General features: G+C 33.6%; 2 protein-coding genes across 4 annotated transcripts; one reads left to right on the top strand and one right to left on the bottom strand.

Annotated features, from left to right (window-relative positions):
• Positions 1-87: 87 nt before the first annotated feature.
• LOC128155244 (glutathione S-transferase C-terminal domain-containing protein-like) lies at positions 88-12,819 on the bottom strand. 3 transcript variants are annotated; one of them, XR_008239584.1, is made up of 15 exons: positions 12,681-12,819; positions 10,571-10,937; positions 8,802-8,837; positions 8,480-8,550; positions 6,743-7,364; positions 6,343-6,557; positions 6,011-6,077; positions 5,667-5,763; positions 4,994-5,106; positions 4,576-4,620; positions 4,311-4,400; positions 3,814-4,020; positions 3,396-3,459; positions 3,062-3,253; positions 88-217 (listed from the first exon to the last, which is right to left on the bottom strand). XR_008239584.1 is itself a non-coding variant. In XM_052816860.1 (14 exons), exons 2-14 carry the CDS (start codon positions 10,928-10,930, stop codon positions 3,114-3,116), a joined length of 2,127 nt encoding a protein of 708 aa, XP_052672820.1. In that variant the 5' UTR covers positions 10,931-10,937; positions 12,681-12,819; the 3' UTR covers positions 2,982-3,113. The 3 variants fall into 3 exon arrangements, 2 of the variants coding, with proteins under 2 accessions (XP_052672820.1, XP_052672821.1); XM_052816860.1 differs by lacking the exon at positions 88-217 and having other exon boundaries at positions 2,982-3,253; XM_052816861.1 differs by lacking the exons at positions 88-217; positions 12,681-12,819 and adding an exon at positions 12,508-12,657 and having other exon boundaries at positions 2,982-3,253.
• A 202-nt stretch (positions 12,820-13,021) lies between these two features.
• Positions 13,022-19,985, top strand: LOC128155261 (mothers against decapentaplegic homolog 5-like). The gene is made up of 6 exons (XM_052816883.1): positions 13,022-13,186; positions 13,580-14,012; positions 14,154-14,351; positions 15,459-15,593; positions 16,955-17,176; positions 17,322-19,985. The coding sequence occupies exons 2-6, from the start codon at positions 13,598-13,600 to the stop codon at positions 17,720-17,722; spliced, it is 1,371 nt and encodes a 456-aa protein (XP_052672843.1). The 5' UTR covers positions 13,022-13,186; positions 13,580-13,597; the 3' UTR covers positions 17,723-19,985.
• The last annotated feature ends 1,466 nt before the right edge of the window (positions 19,986-21,451 follow it).

The raw sequence follows: 21,451 nt of genomic DNA, 5'->3' as shown, positions 1-21,451 counted from the left end.
CATTTTACATACAATTTTGTTTAAAAGTATTTTAAAAACAAGTAACTCACTTGCATCCACATTGTCAAGGGCATTAAGCCACACCATCCAGCTTCTCAAAGAAATCGTCAGTGTAGACAATCTCTGTATCGGGTCCAACCCTGTTTTCCTGGGAGGTGATGTTTATGTAGGGATTCATATGTTTGGCAGCACAGGCTGCTGTTGAGGATTTAGGTTTCTAAAACAAAATTTAGTGGATATATAATGAGCAATCTAATAGTAATACATCTCCTATTGGTATGGGCCTCAGGGGATGACAAATCCGATAGCCGATGCCCGGGGCAAGTGGTTTTTCCGATCGGGCAAGTAAACAAGAGGCCCATGGGGCCACATTGCTCAACTGAGCAACAATGGCTTTATATGGGTGTTCAAAGGATATTGTGCCATATGCCCCCTGGGTAGAAAAACAAAAAAAGAATACCATAAAATAAACTGTATCCAAATTTTACACTTATTTTCCTACACTTAATCTACGACATTATACCCTTATGAAATACCATTTTTGCCAAAAAATAAGATCCTATGCAAGATTTAAAACTAAATTTTGGAAGGGCACACTCTTAACTTCCAGTTCCCTTTTAGTTCTGCCTCCTCATTTTATAAAACGATCAAATTATATTGGGAATATGCATATAGGTACATATTCATTTTCAACTACATTGTACTAGCTAGTTATTGTATTTTATTAAAAAAAATCCTATATGTGAAAGAGGAAAATTGTACCTTAAGGTGCTCCAATAAAAAAATTCAAAAATTTAATTGGTCTTCCACATTATAAACGATTGTTGTTTAGCAGGCGTGAACTTGTGCTACGTATTATAACCTTACTCACTTGATCGATAAATATAATCGAATAAAAAATGTTGTCATGTGATATGTTAAAGAGCTATTACAGTTGTACATGTATAATCAATGCATAGGCGTCGGAACTAGGTGTCTGAAAAATTGTGTCTGAAAAACCATCAAAGTTGGTGTAAATTCATCATATAAGGAAAGGGCCCCAAAGAGTTGTTATAGCATATCATCCTTTTAATTTTTCTGTACAAGTATTTAAAGTTTAGTGAGACATTTCTAGTAATAAATCAAAATTTCAGTGTCAATCGTAGGATTATAAGCAAGATACAGAACTTAAGAAGTTAATTACATTCAACTTCAGATTTTTAAACTTGGTATTTCCTATTCAGAATGAACAAAAGCATGGCCTCAGTTCTGTGAGCAAAGCTCTGTATCTTGCTTATAATTCGAAACTTGACACAGCTGAAAATGATTAGTAAAGAGAAAAAAATGTAAATAAACAATTAAAACAGAAGAAACATGCACTAAAACAAAGAAAGAGCATAATTTATTTTTCATAATATACATATACCTATATATTTCTAGCAGCCAAAACAATCTCTGTTTAGACTGAAAATGCAGAGCATCTTAACAAAACATGTTGCATTATAATCAACCATAACGTAGAAATCGTACCGAATTACCAATAAAAATTAATGTATAGTATTTATAATATAATATGTTAATTGTTGGTGCATCAGATTATACTAATTTTGCGCAGGTAAAATATTAACTTTCTGATTTACCGAAGTCTGTATTTGATTCGATACGTAAAAATTTGAAAATACAGGCAATATTTCTTCTCAAGTTAAAAAGCATAAACGAAATTCAAAACAACGTAAAACCACAGTCATGAGTGAAAAGGTCAACGCATCGAAAGATTGAATCTCAATTGACTTCACGAAATTGGCACAAATATATTTAGCATGTTTCAAGTATCCCTTCGCATGTAAACTGTTGCACAACAACCAAAATCATCTTTGTCAGTTTGACCCGTTTGCCATGCATCAACATTCTAACTTGGCTGCCTTTACACAATAAACTTTCGTTTTCGATATGGAATACCGAACCCAAAGTTATAAACTGATTGACAGCGATTATCTCTTTATTTTTATTTTCGTTAATTACTCAAAATTGAAACAGAGTTCGCCAATCATTTTTGGAATTTATCTTTTCCTTTCCATAAGGATTATTTATGCAAAATAACGTTGAATTTGACTCAATAGTTCTTGAGAAGAAGATTTTTTAAAATGCACCCCCTTTTTCTACAGTTTCGAGGTTTTCTCCGTTTTAAATAAAGATCAGTCTTTCATTTCTGCAATTTATAATCAACTTATTATAGGGATGCTTTGTGCCAAATTTGGTTGAAATTGGAGAAGTGGTTTTAGAGAAGAAGTTTAAAATGTGAAAAGTTTACAGACGGACGGACTGACAGACGGACAAAAGGTGATCAGAAAAGCTCACTTGAGCTTTCAGCTCAGGTGAGCTAAAAAAAAAAAACCAAAATGCCAACACTTTTGACAAAACTTGGCTCTTTGTGTAACTATTTGGTATAGCGGAAGCTTTTACTTTGACGCTGTTTGGTTTTTTGTTTACTTTTGAAGTTGTGCTATTTATAGTAACATTGGCGATTTGCCTGCCTATAGCCAGAACCCTGCTTTCAGCAGAGCCCGGCTAAAAACAGTGCATGAGCCTTGTTAACATGACAAAGAATTCTAAGCTCTGTATCTTGCTTATAACTCCACTGACTGACTGCCATTTTATTGATCATTTGAGATGCATTCCTAAAGTATTGTAAATAATAAAAACAGAAAAATAGAACTGGATCAAAATTGTGACCATGTTTTTTTCATAGAACTTTAAATAGTAAAATAAAGAAAAAAATATTGTTATTGTAAATGTTGCAAAACAACCCCAAGCTCCACAAACTCTCATCAATTCTCAACCTCAAAGGATATCCAGCAACATTCACAAAATGATAAACAGTTATTATATTGAATCTTTAACTATATATATATATATATATATATATATATATATATATATAGAAGGACTGAGATTTTATCCCAATTTGTTCTTGACCAAAGTCCCCTGAATTACAAAAACAATTTTTTTTATCAATGTCTTAACCTTAATTTTATTTGTTAAAAAATAATGTACACATAAACAATTTAAAAAAAAGTATAACTTGATGAGTGCTGAGTCTTAATCAACATCGTCCTCTCCTTTTTAATTGAATATCAGGAGTCTCTCTGGCCTATAATGAGGTTGTTTTTAGGTGTACACGACAGAGGTTTTAATGAGCATAGGGATGTTCTGTAACCATGCTCCCTGGCATACAGGCTTCTGTCCGTATCCACTAGATTCATGCAGTATTTCCCTGAAAGGAACAAAAGGTGCATGTGAATTATATGTAATTCATGTAAATAGAGTGTGCACACAGAATGAAAAGGTTGTCAATGAAACAAGCTGAATGTACACCAAAGTGTACTAGTATTTGTACATGTATGTTACATACAGACCTTGTTCTTCAAGGGCCATGTTAAATTCAGTTTGATCAGCAACATGTCCCAAAGTAAGAAATTCCTAGAAATACAAATATTTATACATAAAAAAATAAAAGGGCAAATTGTTTGATTCTGAGTACATCAGAGACAAATTGTCATTTTGCCTTGCAGGAGTCTGGTAGAGATACAAAATGTTACAAATGCTCACTATCAAACAGCGTAACCCTAAACTGGTGGTAGGCTAAGAATATATTTTTTTGAATAAACTTGAACTAATGCATCTACATCAAAACATTCCAATTATTACAGAACCAGTATTTAAATTCTAAACCTAAATTTGAGTTGACTTAAAAATCACTCCAATCTCTCATTCCTGTAAAATTACTAGTACATGAATAAAATTTTGCAATTGGATTTAAAATGCTGTTCCAACCTTGTACTCAATTCCAACATTTTTGAAATGTTGACTCCTGGGATATGTGATAAAATGGGTGTCCTGGATGCCTCCATAGCAACAGGGACAGATGACAAACTGAGCCTCATTTTCAATACATTGTTTGAGCACCATGTCTGTAGCCACCCCACAAGCATGGAGACACACTCCCAGGGTAAATTTCTCATGGAAATAGTCTTGATTGCACTAAAACAGAAAAACCAAAATAAAATGTCAAGTACATGTATTAAAATGATGATCAGCACTGCACAGACGATATACAGATGGTAGATACCAATGTCTTTATACCCTCACAAGGCAAGGCATAATACAATTTTTAGTAATATTCAAAAAATTTTATGAGCAATTTGGGCCATGAATTGAGAAAACCCACAAGATATGACAAAAAAGTAAAGAACTTAGGGGTAGATATTCATTATCATAAGAACATTAATCATTCACTCCATTAAACGGATAAACAAGTTGAATTACTTTACCTGGAATATTGTCACATTTTGAAGATTTAGATCCTCAATGCGACTTCTGGCTCGAAGAAGAGAATCTTCATTGTTCTCAACTAAATAGACCTGCACAAATAAGGACAAAAATTGACATCCTGCAATTTTTAATGTCCAGTGCAATTCATGTACAATGTGAGTAAAATACCATCTAATAATTAGATTTGATAACAATACATATATTCATTCATAACCCAACTATTCTAATTATACATGTATTCACATATTCGTTTGCATATCCGACCTTGCAATCTGGAAGTAGATAAGCAATCACAATTCCCAGGTGTCCCTAAAATTCAAAATATATTCTGCTTTATAATTGTTTTAATCTTGAATGAATCATGATAGTATTAATTTATCATTTTACATTAGCTATACATATAAAATGTATTGAACAAATTGTCTGCATATACAGTGTAAACTTGGTAAAACTTGTCAGTGTACAGTGAGATTCACTATAAAGCAGGATGGCATAATTATTATAACAAAAAGAGGGATCACCCTACCTATCCCTCGATTACAGAAGTCCACAATGACGTACAGGGCAGTTTATTTAAAACTTGGTACATGTGAAATATCAAATGTATTGAATATCAAATGTACTGAATATATTTTCTGCACAAATTATATAGTGTACAAGTGGAGCTTGTAGTCCTGCCTACCCCTCCACTACAGAAGTCAACGATGATGTCACCGGGCCGGTGGATTGCCAGCACTGCTGTGGCCAGATTCTCCAGCTGCTGACATTTTCTCTGATGGCGTTTCTTTGGGAGATCTACAAATGTATACAACTGTCCAAAAAAATGTTGTTCTTCAGAAGGTAAATATGTAAGAATGAAGAATATTTTTCTATTTATTTTGCCTGAATGTTTGTTGCTTTACAACATTTAAAGAGTCCATAAATTGAAGAATTTTTACTCCACAATTTGTTACATACAGGTCTTCGATTTTCATGCAGCTTTGAACTTTATTTAAACCAAAATGAGTTGTATTTTAGAATTTTATTATGCTGCAAAAACCTGTTATTATGCTAATTCTTTATGAAACTTAAACCACTATAATAAAAATAAGATTAAAATTTAACCTTAGATTTGTCAAAAGAAAGATTTCTCTTCTTAAGGATCATATAGTAAAGTAATTTTTGATCAGGACAGCAATAATGTAATTTTGCTTCAATCAGGGCCTATAAATACCTTTTCCCACAAAAATTGACTTTTGTGTCCTTTTAGTAGTTAAATTACAATTTCATTATATTATAAGAATTTCTGGCACTAAAATTGTAGCTCATATTTCTTTAAGAGTATATGTTAACAGTAATATCTAACTCCATCTCACCTCGTCCTGGATCTACCCGGGCGGGGAAACTCTCCCAGTCCAGCTGTACCTGGTCCTTCCGTGGATGACAGCCTAACTCCACTTCAATGTTTCCACTCTGTAAGACATAACATCCTCATATTTTCTGCTTCACATAAAACAATTGTACATCATAAAGCAATACAGTTGTTTGAATAACAAAATATTTGAAACAAGGTACATTTGGTACTGTAAACTTTGCTTCTGAATTTTACACTAGTTTCTTAAATAAAACTGAAATTGTGAAATGCATTAAGAAAAAAATTAAATTAAGTTCCTGAAGGGTAGAAAGTACAATATGAAAGATGTCATTGTCCCATAAATACCTTGATTTTGTCAAGTGCCTTTGTAATATCAGGTTTAATGGCTCTGTATTTTCCTCTCAATCTTCGACTACAATTAGACACAGACTGAGCATGAGTATTATTCTATAGCCCTAGTATCAAACTTGTGTGTGATCAAGTGCAATACCCAGTATTCAAAGCAAAATCCTTCATTTAAATAAAATGGATCTCCCAGATACTGATCGGATAGAATATATGGTCTACAAATGTCCAGCCAACATCATTTAATTAATCATAAAACATCAATTTACAATCATAGTCAAATCTGTCTGTATAAGTTCACTTTGTAATTCTTTGGAACACGATTATCTTACCTCAGTTCCATTTCATCATGATCGGGAGGCTTTATCCATTCAGGAACATGAAACAAGACTGCCGAGTCTTTTCTGGATTCTGAGAATCTGTTGAGATCAAATTGTGTGCTCACTGCAGCTCGTCTCACCTCCGGTAGAGTGATCATGTGACTAAACCACTGAGATATCCGCGGCAGGTGCTCTCTGATCAACACCATGTCAAAGTTTATTGATTGCTGACAAAATGAAGCAGAGGAAGGAAACTTTAAATGTAAATAAAAAAGAATTCCCTGTTTTACATAATTTTTGCACTTTAACTTTGAAGTTTAATTTGTACAGTAGTTTGAAACTTTTTAAAATTGTAACTGTTTTAATAGAATGAAGAAGAAAAGCATGGCATGGATTGGAATCTCCGTCTTACCAACAGAAAATAAAGATATGTGAACAGAATCAGATCAGCCACAGTGATGTCTGTTCCTTCCGAGTAAAGATGGACAAAATTTATTTCATGGATGGTGAGACTAGACACAAAGTTCGTCAGATCCTCCATCGAAAGATCACACCCACCATCCCGTGTAGTAGCGTCTCTCTGGAGAAAGTTCTCTCCAGCAGATACAACTCCAGAACTGACTCTCACTTCATTGTTATTAGAACTATCTGCATTCTGTAAAATCTCAGGGTTTTGAACGTCTAACTTCACTTCATTTGACTGTTGGGGTTTTCTAATTCTGAACCTGCTCAAGCAATGCGAACGAGGAATGTCTCTGGTGAACCTGAACTCCTTTGGATCAGTGATTGACTCCACTTCCTGTTTGATCTGGCACAGCAGTGCCCTCTTTATTTTGTCATCGTTGTGAACTGAGGGTGGTTTATTGAAATGCCATTCCAACTTCATTAGGTCCTCTGGCAAGGCCACTTCATTTTGCATTTCTTTTTCAGTCTCTTCATTTTGATCAGTTTTACTTTTTCCAGAATCTTGGAGTTGTTTTTCTTTCGTTGCTATATCCTCAATTGTTGCTTCTTTGGTTTTTATTTCTTTAGATCTGTTGATGAAATATACAACAATGATGCAACATACAACTTGATTTTTAAACATTGTTAAACTGATCATTATGGTAAATTTTTACATCGACATGTATATAGCGTAGCTAAAAATGTTCAAAGATTAGGCAAAGAAAAAAAATTGTTATTCTCTAAAGCCAAAAAAATCAAAATATCAAAATGCAGGAGATAGGTATTGAATTTTAATTTTTATTGCAGATTTGCAAAGGGAAATATAAAATTTTAACTAAAATTTTAAAACTAAAATTTTAACAAGAGGCACAAGGGTTACATCACTTACCTAAACAATAATAGAATGAAATTTTTTAAACTTTGATCAAAACACATAATAAATTTATGAACAATTTAGTGGAATAGATCTTGTTTAAAAAGATTTTTATATTTCTCTCCATATTTTCATATGTTATACATAGAGCCCCTTTTGTTTTAGTTTTTCAGAAAAAGAATTTTAAAAATTTTTCTCTAATCAATCCTATTAAAATATATATTCTAAAAACCCCCCTCCCAAAGGTGCCAGGTGGCCTCATCTGACCCTCAAGATCATGATTTGAATTGAACAAACTTAAATCTACACATACAAGATAGTTTTTTTGGTTTATTTTGGTAAAATAGTTTTGTGAAGGTTTGCTTTTAAAAACGCCTACAAATTTTCAACAATTCTAAAATATCTCCTCTTAAAAGAGGGAGTAACCCATTATTTTCACAAAAAGAAAAGAAGTAAAAAATGTTAACAGTTTACAGACAGCCAGATAAACGCTGGACAAAAAGTGATCAGAAAAGCGCATTCAAGCTTTCAGATCAGGTGAGCTAAAAATTAAGGCATTTTTCCTTTTCAACTTTGCAATAAAATGAATCAATGTGGCAGCATTTGACCTAGTTCCGGAGCAAAAAAACAGCAATCTCTTTTGGCCTAATTTACTGTTGAAGGTAAAGGTTGAAATACAATATGAAAATCAAACCATACAGTAATGAACAACTGTACACTATACTTATAAAATTGTATTGTACATGTTCTTTAAAAAGCATTTTCTTTTACATCACTATTTTTGATGTATTTAGTGTAAGTCTTTTTATTTTTCAAAACAGCAATTCTTGCCTGATTGTAGAGATCAAGCTGGTGATTGAAGAAGGAAGTTCTATTTCACATAGTTTTGTCCATCCAGATACCTGTGTACATATAATAAAGATACATAAATATACATCCAGGTAGATCAATCTTTAGCAGAAAGTTTTCTCTGTTACCAGTGCTCTTACTGTATAATTGATGCATAATATCATCTACTGATCTTTTGTTTCCAAGTACTATGTCTTTTTTCTTGATGTAAATATTCATTTTACATATGAAAATTTTGTGTACTTTACAATTTCAACACATTAATAACGGTTTTCTACTTCAAGGTCATTGATTCATTACTTGCCTCTGCACAAGCTTTTAGGCTGCCTCCTCTAAATCCCTGAAGAAAAAAAAAACCCCAAATTATATACTCAGTTCTTCAAAATATCAATATCAATCATTTAATAAATGGATTATACAACTTTTCAACTGGAAGAAAGTTGTAAACTGCTGATTTGTAACATTACAATTTGCTTATTGATATTAAAAACTGTGACTGCATAATTTTTTTTTCACTCACTACAGAGTTCTAATTTCTTATTACCACATGTAGAACACGTGTTTTAAACATGTCACAGTTAGAAAAAGAAATCTGATCCTGCTGCTTGTTATTAAATGGGTTGGTTTGCCAAGGTGACCACTCAAATAGCAACAATTATAACAAATAACAATCACCATAATTCACTCCAGCTCAAGAACCTGCCACAAGTACTAACACTTAACAGACCAATCTGTTCCAGAGGTTAGCGGTTACTAATAGACTATTAAAATTTAATGAACTGTTGCACTAAAAGAGCTTTAAAAAAAAGAGAGATCTTATTTCTGACCATTATAAATCTTTGTTTTACTGTTCTCATATATGCTCTTGCCTTTCAACCACAAAACATTTACTCATTTTGCAAAGTCCATCATTGAAGAGTTTTGAAACCATTTCATTCTATCTGAGCACACAAAGATAAGGGTTCTTTGCAATAAATGCTAAAGATATTGGTAACTACTAGGGTTGTTAGAAAAGTTTGAAGTACAAGTTCGATTGTGAGCGGACTATTTGCATGATGCCAGCGAAACTTTTCAGATTTAAACTTGACATATTTTTAAAGAAATATGTAACGATTTGGTTTTGTTAAATGAGCAATAAAAATTATACAGCTTAAATATTATGATTAGTTATGCTTCATGGAGCATGTAAATGTTTTTATTTTTTTTATATTTTGTACGCATTTTTCCTTATTATACAATAAACTGTTTGAGCAAAAATGTACGATATTTCATATGAGGTCATGATTACTTATGAAGGTCAGTTTGTGAAAGTTTCAATTAAATTTAATTTTTTTTACCGTTTTAACATCGAACATAGACGAGCAACGCTGAAAATTGAGTTATAAACGTTAACGTTGGTGGATACTGGGCCGTCACTAAATTCTGTGTGCAAGCAGGTACATCTTCAATGGAGACCAAAAGGTTGTTAGATGCTAATGGAGATGGCCCACATGTGTCTTCATTTATAGATCACAGGTTTAGAACTGGAATCAGAGGTTCAAAGATCTAAGAACTGATATTCTAAGCACCGGTACCCATCCCCATACAGCCTAGATCTTGCACCTATGGATTTTGCTTTATTTCCTTATCTACGATATGCCACAAAAGACATTAATAATTTCTTTTGTTGCATATCATAGATAATGTCACATTATTAAAAATCTTGACAAATAATGGTATGAAAGTGCATTTTTTAAGTGGGTTAAATGACATGAAAAGTGTGTGGAACTGAAAGGTATTTACTATTAAAAAGAGTTGCCTTTCAGTTTTTTGAAGTCACCTGACATCGTGGATATATGAAATGGTGCTCTGAAAATCTAATTCATGCAAAGTGAAAATTGCTGTAAATTTTAAAAATATTATCAAAATTATATGATTTTTTCGCATATTTATTTTCATTTAATAGTCATTTAATTAAACATACGTCATCCTAAAAAGTACACAGTAATTTTTCAGTAAATTACTTTGTTTGCGAACTTTTCTAACAACCCTCGTACATAAAACATAATAGGATGTACATAAGTATTTGCTTACCAAAAGGTCATGAAGATTTGTTTTAGGATTGTTGGCGTGACATTTCTTGATGAGACAACGCAGAGAGGAGCAAAGTCCCGATCGAATCACTGGGTCATCGCAAACCACGGGAAGGTCGCAGCGGTAAGGACACGAATGTTTATCTGTAAAGGTGTGCTTAGTGGCCAACAGGGCAGCAAAGCTTACACTGACACATTCTGATGCAGGTGTTTCCTCGTCCACAAATACCAACTCAAACAGGTTACAATCACAGTAGTGGATCAGGAACAGAACTGTTGCTGAGGGGAGGGGGAGCAAGATCTGGGTGCCAGCATTGTTACGGCGACCAGATATGTAAACCAAAGTCCTGGTCAAACTCATCTCTCATCTAAAATTAAAAAAGCAATCCTAGATGATCTCAACTACAATTAACATGATTATAAATACAAATCAGAAATCTCATTTTAACTGACACATAAGGGTTTTAAGTTACTGCAAGTCACCATGTTTACTAGAAAGCTTAGCCAATGTGCTTTGCACTTAGCTGCAGGTCTGTAGCTCCTAGTCTGAAAATAATTTGGAGGGACGACCTGGGAGCTACAGTACCACCCATTGAAATAATTGTAAATTACTACTGCTATCGTCACTTTACTTGCCTCAGACTATCTCGGAGCACGCTACCAACCTCGGAAAATCAAGAATGTTAAATCTATATCAAGATTGAGTCGCCATTTTTACATGTAAACAAACTGCACCACTTCACTTTGCGGGCTGGTGATGGTGTTTAAAAGATTATCAGAGGCAAGTAAAGACTGATTATATCAGTACTAAATTGCATGGAGAATTTAAAGGCAATTATTGTTTTCACAGAATTTGTGTATAAATAAGATTAATTAGTCAAAAACTAGTGCACGTTTGTGTGCACAATAAATATACAATTTTTTTTCAAAGGGTGGCACTGTAGCTCCCAGGTCGTCCGTCTGATTTTTTCAGACCGGGAGCTACAGACCTGCAGTTAATCTGGGATATGCTATCAAATAGAATTGAAACAAAATATAGGCTACAAAGTTTTACAATGAAATTTGAAAGACAAAACAAGCAGCTATATTTAAACAGATTAGTACTTGTCACTCAAGTACATGTAGCTACAGAACTACAAACCAAAGAAAAAAATTACAAGAATACAAGTTACTTACTCCATTAGAATTATGAAAAATTTATCTATAGCTGAGAAAGAATGCATGCTCAACACATTTTAAAATATATGACATAAATAAACATGGATTTCAAGTCTCAAAATATATCATGTCTTTAATTAATGGCCAATTAATACAATGTATTCAGCATTTTAATTTCAGTATAGATCAAGGGTATGCTCTTGTTTAAATGAAATGAAACAGGGAGATAAAATGGGAGGTTCTTGTGAAATATAGTTTAATTTTTAATCCTTTTGTGGGAGAGTCTTCCAGATGGGGCTGAAAAAAGCGGCTTAGATCACATTCATTGGTGGATTAGTATTCTCATCTTCATGACGAACTCCAATTTCTTCTGTGAACAAGTTACAAGACCTATAGCTAGGTTCACGAGTAATGTAAATCAGCCCAAATATTGAATACATGTACATACATATAGTATATATACATTTTTTATTTTTTTATCAAAGCATATAACCCTATAATTTTAAGTTGAAAATGTGTCTTGGTATTTTAACTGATAATTTTATCACATCTAGGATTTAGTGATTTTATTCTATTTTTTGACAGTATAAAACACAGAAAAATAAATAAATTCAAAAATCATTTATAACACCTAATATTTAAACATTTTATAATAGTTAACATTATTTCTCTGAATGCAAACTATTGTTATAATGTTATTGTGCGTTCACTAGACATTGATACATAGTTTAAACATCATGAAAAATTTAAAGATATTTAGAGTAACACCTCAATACATACTGTATGATAAAGTGAAAGTAGACTATTGTTAAGCAAAGCTAGAATTTCCTCCCAGACCTAATAATATAGCACGGCGTGTTTCGCTGTACACTTCAATAATCACCGAAATTCATTTTTGTAACAGATTTGTAATGACTTCAAAGATCGGCTACTTTTCTAAAATCGATACTAACATGCCGATCCAAGAATCTGATATGTGCGCCATGTGTTCTTCAGTACATTTTCCCGGTTAATAGGTCAGTTCGCGTGTGCCGTCACTCCGTCGCCAGTGCCCTGACGTCACAGCATCAGAGCGCAGGCGCTTTTCATTCATAAATAACCTGCCGATTCAACAAAATAGTTCATAAGAGTAAGTTAAATTTTGTACTGTTGTAAATTGATGTTTTAGTTATTTTTAATTGTGCAATCTTACTAACGTTTTTCAATACCCTAATATCATCTATGATATAAAATACGATTCATTTATTCTTTTACTACTAAAAAGGAAGTCAATTTTCTTCCGGAAAGCGTATTAATTTTAGAATGATAAGTTGGTAAATCGGTTTCTCGTCGTTCTGTCGCCTATTCATAATACCGTTAATTTTCATCGCCTAATCGGATAGTAGATTGATGGAAAGTAACAATTATCAGTTAATTATTTACAAGGATCTTTAAGAAGATTTTGATATTGATCCAAGAGGTAAAGGCCAAGATCTTTTTGTTTCAGATTAGTGTGCCCCAGAGCATCCAAGTCGTGTCCATGTTTTTGTTTTTGTTACACATGCCCAAAATGTATGATGACCATGCAGAAATTTTGACCGAAAAAAATCTTACTTATCTTATTCGTTATGCAACTTCCTAATGATTTTTTAAAGTCATGCATAATGTATATAAATTTCATAAATTACTTGGGTTTTTGAAATTACGAGGTTTGACCTAATTATCAGCATGTAAATAAAGAAACTATGAGATTCAGGGGAGTGCCATATCTTAAGAATGATTCATCAACAATTTTATGATTTTGGGCTTGACTTTAAATGTTGCATATACTTCAGAAATGTACAGTAAAAACTTTAATTTATTTATTTTATAGGTGATTGTGCACTTTGGGATGAGTTCCCCCATGTCCAGTTTAAACAGTTTATTTTCATTCACGAGTCCTGCTGTCAAAAGGCTTCTTGGTTGGAAGCAAGGAGACGAGGAGGAAAAATGGGCTGAAAAGGCTGTGGACTCTTTGGTTAAGAAACTGAAGAAAAAGAAAGGAGCCTTGGAGGAACTTGAAAAGGCATTAAGTTGTCCTGGACAACCTAGCAAGTGTGTTACAATCCCACGCTCACTGGATGGTCGATTACAGGTGTCGCATAGGAAAGGACTGCCACATGTCATATACTGCAGGGTGTGGCGGTGGCCAGATTTACAAAGTCATCACGAGTTGAAACCTTTAGATATATGTGAATACCCATTTAGTGCTAAACAGAAAGAAGTTTGCATCAATCCCTACCATTATAAAAGGGTTGAAAGTCCAGGTACAATAAAACATTTCACTGTTATATTATTTAATTACTTTGCATCACACAGTTTATGATTACGTTATGAAGGTTTTTAGCTTGTACTTACTCATGTTAATCTCACATATATATAAACTGACCTTTTTGTATTTATTGCAGTGCTACCACCAGTTCTTGTTCCACGCTACAGTGAGTTTCCTGCCGGTCATGGATCACCACCATCATTGCCTCCATTCCAACAGGCCCCAGAACCAGCAATGCCACAAAACATCAGCTTCGACCCTAATGGCTTTCACCCATCCCAGGGACCAAATTCTCCGGCTAGCTCAGGGCCAGGCAGCCCATACGGTTTACCAGGTAATCAAGACTTCTTACATTTATAGATGTAAGACAAGACTTCTTACATCTAGGATCATATGAAACTGGATTTATTGAATTCATTTGTGTTTAACGATACCTTGGTTTAATTTCTTGTTTGCTTCAAGATTGTGCAAACAAATTCAAAGCTAAGAATTATATTAGAGGGGAAAATTCCATTGGATTCCAGAGTTTTATGCAAGCATCATTGCTTAAATGTTGAATTGCACCATAATCAATCCTTTTGCGGTGCTGGAAGAATTCATATAGTTTGGTGAATTTCTAGTTGGTAGTTACATCATTATAATGACAATTGCTGATTCATCACATCTTATAAAACTAATTCAATATGCGTAGCAAAAGAGAAGTACCCCAATTTTTGTGAAGGGATCATATGTCATTGACTTGCATGTCTTACTATCTTTATTAAACCTATTTTGTCTTTTTGGTCTTCTCAATGCACAAAGTACCATGTTCATGTATCGATATGTTAAGAATTAATGCATAAAACATGCCTTTCTATATACATTGAAAAAATAAAATTGATAAAAAAAATTTCTCTCAAGTGAATTTAAACGAAGGCTAATGTCAGTGTTGGTATCCGGTACATTTCAAACATGGTTTTTTGCTTTAGGAAAATGTGTCAGACTGTTATCATGAAGGAATGGTGATTATAGGGAAAATTGATAATAAGATTAGCGAAAAGCATGCAAATCCTTTCTCTGTGTAATATAATATCTCCTTTTTTTTTATCAGAACATAATTTTTATATAAAAAAGTATAGGGAAAACAAACGACATTGTTTGAGAATTGTCTTTATATTCATAGATTTGCAATTGTCAAGTTTACACACACCTCGTTGTGTGATTATAAATGTGTCAGACTTTCTTTTTTATGTTAGTGTAAAAGTAAAAAGTAACTTGATGAAGTGTGAAAGTATTTTCATTTCATTAGACAACTTTTTATTCTGATAATGGAAAGCATTTTTTGTGGCATTCTGCTGTTCATTGTTTGTTTGTTTTTGTATTTTGAATCTTTTTTGTTTAAACTTTCTCTATTCTAACATATATCTTGTTATATATATATCTTGTTTCTGTGTATTGACAGCGGGCACACCACCACCAGCGTACCAACCGCACGACGACAATGCCAACATGAATAATCAAAACAGGAACAACCACCCGCGACCCCACCATACACCGATGGACACCCTGCCAACACCTTCTCATGGAAACAGAGTTGGTAAGCTTAACTATATTCAGTTTCACTAAAATGTTTCAACATATATCATATTTTAGCTGCAGGTATGAGGTCCCTGTCTGAAAAAATTCGGATGGATGAACTGAGAGCCACAGATCCCTATATATAAAAGTTGCAATTTACTGCACTGTCAAAAACTTGTGCCAGCTATGGACTGATTGATCTTATTTTCTCTTAAATTCTGTGGAATGATTTGTACAATTAAATTCTCCAGACAATTTATTATTGATATTGTTGCTTTACTTGCCTCAGACTCTCTCTTAAACACACTAACCAACCTCGGAAAATGAAGTATGTTCACTTTATGTGCAGATCTAGAGCCACCATTTTTACATGTTAACAAACAACACTGCTTCACTACTCCCATGCTCCATCCAAATTTTTTAGCCGGGCTCTGCTGAAAGCAGAGTCCTGGCTGTAGGCAGGCAAACCGCCAATGTTACTATAAATAGCACAAGTAAACAAAAAACCTAACAGCGTCAAAGTAAAAGCTTCCGCTATACCAAATAGTTACACAAAGAGCCAAGTTTTGTCAAAAGTGTTGGCATTTTGTTTCTTTTATTCTAATTTCGAGAGAATTGTCTATCTTTTTAGTTTTCTTATTAATAACTTGTTTTAAAAACAAGACTATGCATTTTTGATACATGCAATGCGCATAAATTTGTTTGAACTACTTTGCTGCGCGTTGAAGAAATGGGGATTGATATAACGCTTGTTGCAAAATTCAAGGCAGTAACTGTTGAACTTTGTTCTACTAGACAGACATATTTTTGTTTGTAGCTGCTTACAAAATTTGGTCGCTCTCTGACGCTTTGCCGACATTAAAAGCATAATTATGAGAGAGAGAGAGAGAGAGAGAGAGAGAGAGAGAGAGAGAGAGAGATATTTTCAGTCTTTACCACACAATATGCATAAAGACACACCAAAAGAGCCCGGCTTTCAGTACTTCAGTACTTTGATTTCAGACCAGGAGCTACAGACCTGCAGCTAATCATATTTATGGTGCTTACACCTGGCAATCAAATCATTTCATAAATTCATTTGCATTGATATGACACTTTTACGTTTTTTTGCAACTAAAATTCCATGTAACTGTTGTTTTGAACCCTATACAGTCCAGTTTTAGATAAATAATATCATTCAGGAAATGTATAATACATATATGTACCCTTATTTTTTAGTCAAGCCATTTTGAGATATGTTGATAAATTGTACTTTGCTATTCAGATTTGTTTCATATCCTTAAAATACATGTTGCACTAATAATGTTAAACTGCTGGATATCTGACTATTTGCATGTAAAACTGACATGTTTGATTTGCATTAATGTCAATAATTTGCAGATCTGCAGCCAGTGACATACCAAGAGCCCCAGTTCTGGTGCTCTATCGTGTACTATGAGCTGAATAACCGGGTCGGGGAGGCCTTCCACGCCTCACAGACCAGCATCGTGGTGGACGGCTTCACCGATCCTTCCAACAACGCCGACAGATTCTGTCTGGGTCTACTGTCAAACGTCAACCGCAACTCTACTATAGAAAACACCAGGCGACACATCAGTAAAGGTATCATTCCACCGTTTAAAAAAAAAACAATAACCAAAAGAATTTGGAATGGTAAAAAACAGTAAAATTTTCAAATGACCAAAAAATTATTGTTGGCTAAACTATACCTTCAAGTAGTTACAAGTATTTGTGTTGTTTATTATAGGTGTGCATTTGTATTATGTGGGAGGAGAGGTGTTTGCAGAGTGCCTGAGTGACTCCAGTATATTTGTCCAGAGCCGTAACTGCAACTACCACCATGGATTTCACCCCACCACGGTCTGCAAGATTCCTCCAGGCTGTAGCCTTAAGATCTTCAACAACCAGGAATTTGCAGCCCTCCTCAGTCAGTCCGTCAACCATGGCTTTGAGGCTGTCTATGAACTCACTAAAATGTGCACTATACGGATGAGCTTTGTCAAGGGCTGGGGGGCGGAGTACCACCGTCAGGATGTGACTAGCACCCCCTGCTGGATAGAGATTCATTTGAACGGCCCCCTGCAGTGGCTGGACAAAGTTTTGACTCAAATGGGATCGCCTCATAATCCTATCTCATCCGTTTCTTGATCGTCAACCCTCCATCCCTTTCAAAAACAAATCGATCTCGAGGCCAAAATTTATCACCGGTCACTCAGTGTTGTCATGTACATCGAATTGTCGAGCTAAAAAAACAAAATGAACATTTTGCCCAGCCAGAATTATAAATGAAATAGTATTTGATATGTATGTGTAATGTACTTAATTGTATACAAAAGAGCAGTTGTCTTTGCATTCCAAATGAGTTAGTGCTTTGTTTATCTAAATTGCCGACATTGTCAGCTGTATTAGTTTATCGAGTATGAGGCTGTATTGCTTTTAAGGGTAAAACGGAGTAGGTCAAACATACACTATTTCCCTGAAAGAGGCTGAACTGTGTTTGTTGTGGTGAAACTAAGCTTGCTTCACCAGTGGCAAAATAGGGAACTGCAAAATAAATTATTTGAAATGTACGACAATATACCACTGTGTAGATATTATATATATTCAGCAGATTTTGTGCATGTCTTCATGTTGTTCACTCAGTGGATGTAAATATTGTGCTACTTTAATATTCTTATAGTAATTACTAACACAATTTTTTTTGACACAAAAATTTGTTATGTGCTTAGAGAATAGTTATGGATAGTGAGAGAAATTATTATGATAATTTTTGAGTTGAGCATGCAAAAATTTTTTGGGGGTATATTTCATGCTTGCATGTGAGAACTGTAAGCTATGTTTTAAAAAGTTGTATTGTTTACTGTACTAATCAAAGCTTACTGAAAGCCTTTGTTGTTGGGCAATTCATTGTATTTATGAAAGTAAATTGCAAAAAAGACTAAATACTAATTAGCAAGTTGTGGTACCCTATTTTGTAACCATGTACCTGGTAGTCTGGGTTTTGGAATGAGAGCTAAGAAATGAAAGCAGAAACAGTGTTTATTCTATATTTTGTTGCATATTGTGCGTGTCTTTTATAAATATAATGTTGAAATTAAGCTAAAAGCATTTACATGTATTTATGAACTAACTTGATTAATTGACATTTGTTGAACAATTACCATAAAAAGTGCTTGATTTAAATTTAACAACAGAAAGAAAAGCTACTGATGTGATAGAAGAATTAATTTTGTTTAACATTTATTGTCACAAAATATATAATATCTTGTTATGTTTGTAAATATAAAAGATATAGATTAAATCATATTATTCGCTAGTCTTTAATTCTCTAACTGTATATACAGACCATTTGGATTTGCAGGATGATATGAAATGCTCCAAATTTAATGTTATAGCCAAAAAAAGCTGAGTTTGTATGACAAAGTTGCAGTCATTAAAAAATTGTGCTCAAATCATTTTGAAGTGAGGTTTCTAAGAAATATATATAAAATTTGTAATAAGTTATCTCACATATAATGTACTTGAATGAAATGTGTTGACTTTTTGTTAGTTCATTTTTTTTTTTTAAATTTTTCTTTAATGATTTTGGCGAATAACGTTTGCGATCATTTATTATCAGTTGATTTCTGTTTGTTGAGACCTCAGGTCTTCTTTACAAAGAGTTGGAAACAACAAGAACGTTTTATACCATTGTTGAATTTTTATGAACTTATTTTATATACTTTATATATATACTATATGTGAAAAAAAAATTGAAATAAAGGTTGTATTTTTTATTTTTTTTAAATTTTCAAGAATGCTTTGCTGGAAAATGAAATATTTAGCTGAAGGATAATGATGAACATTATGCCGTTTATTACTGATCTGTTAAAGAAAATGGGATATTTTTTTTAAAACCTTGTTCCTTGTGAATGTACATTACTTTCATTATTACATTGTGATCAAAAGGAGAAATATTCTAACAATTCGAAGTACATATTCTTGTATTTTTTGTGTTACAAGAAAGCAGCCAGACAAAGGCTAGATCTGAAGTGACTGTACTGTTACAACCAGAAATAAAAAAGATGATACGTTATTATACAAGTAAACGTGGTTTTATTAAACATCCCAGAATCTCTCTCCCATTCTTTGTATTGGCATATCTTGATATCTTTTTTTAAAACGTTGTATTCCATTACACAAATATGTCTTTGTTATCATTACATGTGCAATGCATTTATGATTGAATCAAAAGGGCTTTTGTTTTCTTTCTAGCCTTGCCATGAACAAAAAACTATTTGATTACAGCATGTAGGTGTCGCTGTGCCTGATGTGACAACTGCCTTTTCTTTGTCCTGCTTGTAGCTATCACTGCATGTACTGATTTACTGCTTCAGGTGTCATCAGCTGCATAATAAAAGAGAACTTTATAGTATGTGTTGTTCTTCATTTGTCGCCAGTATGGGTATACTTGACATACAAATTTCAAGAAGTTAATTAAAAAATCGTGGGCATGCGCGGATCTAGAGGGGGGGGGGGGGGCTAGGGTGGTCCGGACACCCCCCCCCCCCCCTCCAAAATTTTTTTAAATTACATTATAAAATTATCAAAAATATGCCTTGGAACCCCCCCCCCCTCCCCGGCAAACTCAAATTACCGTCGGACCACTTGGAAAAAAAAAGTTCTGGATCCGCGCATGGTGGATATGCTTATGGAAGACAAAGGATTACTCTCCTTTGAAGAAGTCCTTTTTATTTTGGTCGTTCATTTCCCGAATATAATTTTTTTTACATCTACCGAACATGATTCCTTCTATTCTTTACGGAAACTTTAAAGTCAATTCATTTAAACAATAAAATGCTTTCTTAGGCGAATCATTCGGGATATGAAGGTAGCAACATTGAAGAAAAAATGCAATGATCGCTACCTTCATAACCCGAATGAATCATCAAAGAAAACATTTTACTGTTTATATTAACATCTTTCTTTTAACTAATTAATAAATTGATTATGAAAAGTAAGTAAAATTTACTTAATTACTGTTAACGTACATAAGTACGTTAGCTAAAAGGTCTCCTGTGAGACTCTGCGTCTGAAATCATCATGATAATTTCGTGCGGTCCGTGATTTTTCTTAGGTCGCTGTAGGTTTCGACCAATCAATAAACAGGGCGTGTCAATTTTAGTCCTGTCAGTTTAAATTTCAGCCGCTGTATTTCGACCAGTCAATAAGTGGGGCGTGTAGATTTCAGTGTGGCTGTTTCTATAGAGCTATGAATCAACAGTAAGTTTCCGTAAGAAATAGAGGAAATAATACTTGGTAAATGTAAACAGAAAATATAGCTATATTAAACAGCCAGACTGAAATCTACACGCCCCGTTTATCGATTGGTCAAAACCAACATTGACCTAAGAAAAAACACGGATTGCACGAACAAATCATGATGATGTCAGACTCAAATCCCAATAGGAGAGGATGTGGCTGTTTCTATTAGCTAACGAACTGATGTATATAAACAATAATTTGGTACATTTTTCTTACTAAACAATGAAATGCTTTCTTTGATGACTCTTGCGGGCTATGAAGATAGCGACCATTGCAGAAAAAGGCGCCGGTTATGTATTTTTTCTGCAATGTCGCCCCTTTTTCATATTCCGCATGAATCACCAAATAAAGCATTTTATTGCTTAAACATATTTTTTTTTGGCAGTAGGATAATTTCCTATATATTAAGTCATTATTATTTACAGATCGATATACAAAGATATCAACTATTTTTAACGTCATGTTTCCATCTGGGGCCCCACCATTGAACTGGATCAATATATAATATAGGAATTTTCTTGTAAATATTTATATTTTGCAATTGTTCTTGAGGCGAACAATTTTAAATAGATC

This window comes from Crassostrea angulata, chromosome 7 (genome assembly GCF_025612915.1).
Source record: "Crassostrea angulata isolate pt1a10 chromosome 7, ASM2561291v2, whole genome shotgun sequence".
In the NCBI taxonomy this organism is placed as follows: Eukaryota; Metazoa; Mollusca; class Bivalvia; order Ostreida; family Ostreidae; genus Magallana; species Magallana angulata.
The sequence above is the reverse complement of the archived record's forward strand: the minus strand, read 5'-3'. Positions and strand labels throughout refer to the sequence as shown.